Source organism: Corvus brachyrhynchos, unplaced genomic scaffold (assembly GCF_000691975.1).
Source record: "Corvus brachyrhynchos isolate BGI_N302 unplaced genomic scaffold, ASM69197v1 scaffold83, whole genome shotgun sequence".
Taxonomy (NCBI): Eukaryota; Metazoa; Chordata; class Aves; order Passeriformes; family Corvidae; genus Corvus; species Corvus brachyrhynchos.
In genome coordinates, this window is record NW_008238464.1 from 4587589 (window position 1) to 4593888 (window position 6300).

The 6300-nt window shown below is 45.9% G+C and overlaps 1 protein-coding gene across 1 annotated transcript in view; it reads left to right on the plus strand.

Moving 5' to 3' along the window:
• Positions 1-6091, plus strand: part of CUNH2orf40 (chromosome unknown C2orf40 homolog) — an 18741-nt gene extending 12650 nt beyond the window's left edge. Inside the window, exons 2-5 of the mRNA XM_008635836.2 lie at positions 1-123; positions 796-843; positions 3326-3477; positions 5540-6091. Of these exons, the coding sequence (XP_008634058.1) occupies positions 33-123; positions 796-843; positions 3326-3477; positions 5540-5701 (453 nt within the window). The 5' untranslated portion in view covers positions 1-32 and the 3' untranslated portion in view covers positions 5702-6091. The remainder of the gene's footprint in view (positions 124-795; positions 844-3325; positions 3478-5539) is intronic.
• The last annotated feature ends 209 nt before the right edge of the window (positions 6092-6300 follow it).

Consider the following 6300-nt stretch of genomic DNA (forward strand, 5'->3'; position numbering starts at 1 on the left):
GTGGGACTCCTCTCCTGGCCGCCCCTGCCGCGATGCCGCCGCCGTGTCCCCGCGGGGCCCTGCCCGGGGCCTCCCTCCTCCTCCTCCTCCTCCTCCTCCTCCCGCTGCTCTGCGCGGCCCCCGGTGAGTGAGCGCGGCGTGCGGGATGCGGGACACAGGGAAAGCATCACCCGGCACGTCCTGGGGAGCGGCAAAAAGCCTTCCCCCGGCCTCCCGCGTGGGTGAGAGCCTTGGGAAGCTGCAAATATTGTGCAAGTTGGGCATCTTTTTAAAAAGGTGCTTGTTTGCCAGTGACTGAAGCATTTCGGAACGGCCGAGCGCTTGTAGGTCTCTTGTTGCGCTGCCCGTCTGGGGATCAGCAGGATGACTGCTTCGATGTGCTTTGGTGCAGGATGCCAGGCACAATTTTGGGGCAGTCTGATTGTTAGCACAGCCCTCACCCAGTGACCAGGGACTTCCAGCATTATCATGTTGCTCTGGGTGCTGGTACTGACACCAGCTGCAGTCTTCTGATGGAAAATATAATAATTTACTTGGTGAAGAAGGCCATAATTGGGCTCCTCTTGCCAAGAGAGCTGGGGAGAGGATGCTGGAGTGTCAGAAGCTTCCCTGCAGTGTATATTGGGCTCAACTGTGGAAAGGGGAGCAAAGAGAGCAAGTTTCTCCTGGGAGAAACTTGTCTGCTTTGCCTGTTGAGCTGACACTATAACAAAAATACTTCTGGCAGTTTTTGAGAAATAATCTTTTGTTGTTGTTATTTCCTCCTTAGTAAATGTATGTGTTTTATTTGTCTAGATGTTTCAAGGGGCAATAAGCTTAAACTGATGCTTCAGAAACGAGAAGGTAAGTAAAGAGACAGCAAAGTGCTTTCCTTTGTTTTCCTCTGACTCGGTTGCTGTCAGCCGAAGCTGCTGATGAGCTGTCCCTGTATCCCCAGCTCCTAGACTGCCGACAGAGCAGGAAGCTGCAAGCACAGGGACACTCTCACCACGGGCCACACAAAAACCACCTGCTCAGGCAGAGCCTGTGCCTGCATGCCCGTTTGGGACGTTGGGCTGGAGGCTCTGCTTCCCACAGCTCCCTCTGAAATCTGGGGTTCCCAAGCTCAGGCAGCATGCCTGCCTTTAGCTCTGCACAGCGTGCAGCACCAACCTTTTCCAGTGTACACATGGCAGACGTGGCATTTATCTGGTTTATTCTGGGAAGTCACAAACTTTTCCAAGGAATTATAATGCATGGAAATACTGCTGGCTCAGGCACAGAGAAGAAAATGCGCAAACCTGGATTGCCTATGATGCCTTGACTTGCTCTTTTTATCTTGGCCCTATGTGTGCTTCCTTTTTGGAAGACTGCTCTCTTACGGGAGAGATGATGGCCAAGGGCCCAGCAGTCAGAAGCATGGAATGGCTCACTGGTTGAGGTAAGGTGGTGGAAACTAAGCCAGCTGGGAACAAGCTGCACCATGGCAGATGAAACATCCCAGAAGTTTTGGCCAGCTCCCCTCAGCCTGCTCTATGGCTGAAGCAAAGAATTTACATCCCCACAGAGGGATGTAAAGCCTACTTTCTGCAAGGCTTTCTAATTTCTTACTGAGTTTTTTTTTCTGGCATCACTCCACACCTCTTACCAGCACTAAAATATAAATCCCACCCACCTCTCTTGTGTGCGGGTCCCTTCCATCACCATTCTGCAGTGCTTGTGTGCAGATAGGAACGACCTTTCTGCACCACAGCAGTGGCCACTTGTTTGTTCAGGTCCCCTGGGGAGAGGGACTGCCTGGGAAAGGCTCTTGGAGCATGCAGACAACATGGCTTAGACAGGAAAATCTGCAAAATTGATGATGGAGGGAACATGCAGCCCCTTTAATTCCAGCCTTGCTCCCCTTCTCTGGTTGGTTTCTAAAGCAAGCAGGCCAAGTGCGCAGCACTGCTTCCCTTGCTGGCAGCATCCCTTGTGCAAGGGCTCATTCATGGGGCATTTGCTCAGCTATCCCTCTTCCCAGTAGTAACACCCAGTTCAAGCTCATGGTGAGTTATCAGTTTCCAGCTCATCATTGCAGGACAGCCTACTATTTCCCACTTACTGCAACACTCATCTATCACCTTTATCTCCAGAATCTCCTTCTCTCTGTAGTCCTTTTCCTTCCTCTGTGAGTCTGCCCAGCTCCTATTTCAGTGGTTTTCACATCTCCACTTGATGTCTCTGTCTACCCCAGCCTCTTCCCTCACATCCTCCAAAATTCCCATGCACATCCGTGGTCCTGATTTCTCCCTCATTGTAATGAACCATCTGAAGCCAAGACTCCTCCTACTCCTACACACTTCTTGTTTCACAGCCAGATAACAGCCATATTTTATCATTTCTGTGTGTGGCCTGAGGCTGGCCAGTCACAGAATCATAGAATTGCTAGATTGGAGAAGATCTCTAAGCTTAAGTTCAACCATTTACCCAGCACAGTCATGTTCACCACTAAACCACGTCCCTAAGTGCCACATCTACGTGTTTTTAGAACACTAGCAGGGATGGCAATTCCCACCACTTCCCTAGGCAGCTCATTCAAAAGCCTGACCACTCTTTAAGTGAAGGAATTTTTCCTAACATCCAATCTAAACCTTCCCTGGCACAAATTGAGGCCATTTCTTCTCATCCTGTGTAGTCCTCTCATCCATGCCTTTGGGAGGTGCATCGATTTGTCCAGCAGCCATGGCAAGCTGCTCTTAGGCATGGAACAAGCCAGACGGCACGTCTGTGTCTGGCAGGGTGAGGGCATTTCCATGCATCCCCCACGCAGGGTGCTATGAAAACCTGATGGACTTTTATTTTCAGGCATACAGGGCATTTAGTAGCACTCATTTAAATGCTACTTTTTTACACATCAGATTCAAAAATCCATCTTTTTATGGGTTTCTGACTTCACTCTGTTAGCAGTGTTTCTCCAGCTTCCTCAGTCTTTTTATCTTCTTATCTTTATCCCAATTACTGCAACTCTAGCACTTAGGGCCAGTCTCCTGTTCTCTCCTGAAAACAAAACACATTATGTATATGCTCATTGAGTCTGGGTGTTTTTATTTAAGTTCTTCAGTACGCTGCTGTACTTGTGCTCAGAAATGCTTTTCGAGAGTCCAGGAGAATGAGGGTAGCTGAGAAATCCTATTACATTGGTGATTCCTGGGTTTATTACTGTTGCTCTGCTACAGGCACTGCACTGGCAAGCACAAAGGTAATGGCATGATGTGAGAATCATTTTCTTACTTGCTGCAAGCAGTATGCTTCAGGCTGACCAAAAATTTCCTGGCATGCCTTTTGTGGGGGGAATTAATTTCAGCCCCTGCTGCTGTGAAGCCTGAGGTGTCAGCAAAAGCAGCCAAGGAGTTCCTGAGCAGCCTGAGACGCCAGAGGCGCCAGCTGTGGGACAGAAGCCAGCCCGACGTGCAGCAGTGGTACCAGCAGTTCCTGTACCTGGGCTTCGATGAGCAGGTAAGAAATGGAGAGCAGCATGGAGAGAAGGCGGCTTATAAAAAAAAGAGGGAGAATAGACAGGGATAGAACAAAGGGGATTGGGTTTAAATGAAAGAAGAAGAGATTTAGATTAGATGTTAGGAAGAAATTCTTTACTGTGAGGCACAAGACCAGGATGCCCAGAGACGTGGTTGATGCCCCAGTCCTCTAACTGTTGAAGGCCAAGTTGGATGGGGCTTTGAGCAACCTGGTCTAGTAGAAGGTGTCCCTGCCCAGATTTCTTCTTTTAAAGTGGCAAATGTCACACAGAAATATAAGCTCTGTTACTTGTTCGAGATCCTTGCATTATTACATTAAGATCCTGTATGGAGTTCCTGCCTGCTATCAAACTTAAGCTTAATAAATTGCAGCTGGACACATGAACATAGTTTGCTTTGTGAAATAGGTGGCCAGACTCAAAGCAATCACTCGCATTTCAGGAAAGTAATATGTCAGCCTCAACCTAATCAGCTTCTAAGCATGCTGAGAAATCCAAACCAAGCTGGCTGTGATTGGCACTCCTCAGTGAAATGGCACTGACATTACGCACCCAACACACGCTTGTGCCTCCACAGCGTGGGCAGCTCCTGACCATCATGAACACTGGCAGCTGTGCCTCCACTCTACATGTGAAAGGAAATCCACTGGATAATGTTCAGCCAACCTCCCTTCAAATGAGAAGGATACATTTTTTAAAAACAGTTTATTTGTAAAAACACTGGAGTGGAATCAAACTCTGCACAAAGCTCTACTAAATAGATGCTGGAATAGGGCAAATAAAGTGCATTTGGTTGCAGTCCCACATGCAGAATCATTTCTGCTTTTAATAAGAGGTAAAAATAGTTATAGATGTTGAATTCTTGGCTTCTATCAGCTGCATGAATATGTTTAATGAGATTGCATTGGCACAGGCAAGCTGGAATATATTTTGGAGCTTCATGCTATGTGGATTGCTTGGAAGATGAATGCATTCATTTTCAAAGCTGCAACAATTAGAAAAATAATCCTTTGCTTGAGTTGAAAATAATGAAGGGTACTTTTTTCTAAATTCTCCTGGATATTCTGTGGATAAAAGTCATTTCTTAACAGCATGGCTATATCCCCCTTCACTAATAGGAATAGGAAAAATAGGAAAAGTGGTTTTATACATCAGAAACTGAAGACTGGGGGCAAATACCAAAAGTAACAAGGACAAACCATGCAGATAAAGTGAATTCTCCTCTGAGTTCCTGTATGCATTTCAAAATCTGAAATGAGGCCTGTTGTGGGATACAATGAATCCATTTAGTAGCTTTTCTTGAGTATTAAGACACAGTTTTAACAATGAAATAACTGTTTGTTCCAGCAAAGGACTTGGTCCATACTTATCCATTGTGTATTTTGCAAAACTTTTTTTTTTCCCCAAACCTCAGCCAAAAATATTTCCAAAGAGTAATTCAGATGGAAAGGCTTTGGCTTGGCAAGTATTTGATATCCTTGCACACTATTTTTCCTCTACTGTTGGGAGCAGAACTGAAGTGCTTATTGCATTTCCATAGCTGGAAGGCTGCACTGTACCTTCGTTTTCACCCGTGCAAGGTGGGAGTGAGAGATCATAGACAGAAAGCAAAAGCCAGTTGTACCCCAGTCAGGGACATTGTGACTAAAGGCACAGGACAAGGGAGAATGGAACCTTCGGATTTTTAATTGTAAAACACTGACATAATTCTGCAGTCCACCATTGACAAGGTAATATAAATGTTAAAGGTGCTTAGTTCATGTTTCAGGTGACGGCGCTCTCAGTTTCAGCACTTTGCAGTGGGCAGGGGGTGTAGGGCTGGGTCCCAGGTGGGGCTAGGCAGGACAATTCCTGCACACAGGGTCCTGATAATCCCATAGAGAAGGTGAGTACAAGTCATAAAACCCCTTAGATCTAAAGGTTTCCTTTATGACAATGTGCAAAGGATCATAATTTCTGAAAGACGCTCTTGCACCACTTCTGTTCCATCTCATCACTGTAGTTTCAGGCTGGAAAGCAAATGTTCTCTTTTTTTTCTGGCAGAAATTTGAAGATGACATCTCCTACTGGACAAACTTGGGGCGTGCCCGTAATGAGTACTATGGTGGGTACTACCAGCACCACTACGATGAGGATTCTCCCATTGGCCCACGAAACCCACACTCCTTCAGGCACGGAGCAGGCGTCAACTACGATGATTACTAATGCCATTTATCCTACTATAGCTGTGCCTGTAGGGCTGCACTGGGTGAGGCTGAGCCCTCCCTCAGCCAGAGTGACCCCGCTTTTTCTTCTATTCATGTCAAACAGCAAGAGTAAAGGAACAGCCAGACTTTGATGAAAGCAACATGACTTTTTTAAACTATCATTACTTAGTAGTACACTATATATAAAAAGTGTTAGAGAAATAAAGCTTTTTTGATAAAATAAACAGGTTGCCATTATTTAGTAGACTTCATAACAGCAAGTTTAATCCCAACTGTATTACTACAGATTCCTTTTTAAAGGGCTTTTTCATTTGCTGTCCTACAATCAATTGCAAAATTACATTGTATCATCTACTTTGGCATATATAATACATAATATAAGCCAGTACATTTAAGATGTGCCTGCCCATTCACATTCCTATTAACAAATAAACCAAATTATTCTTGGGAGAAAAGAAAAAAAGGATTCCTGTCAATTGAAGTGCTGCCTTGTTGCCTCCTCTGCCGTTGCCATACCTACAGAGTGCAGCCCTCCAAGCCTGACAAGGCACTCCTGCAGCTCCTGTTGGGTCAAGGACACAGATATTCACAAAAGCT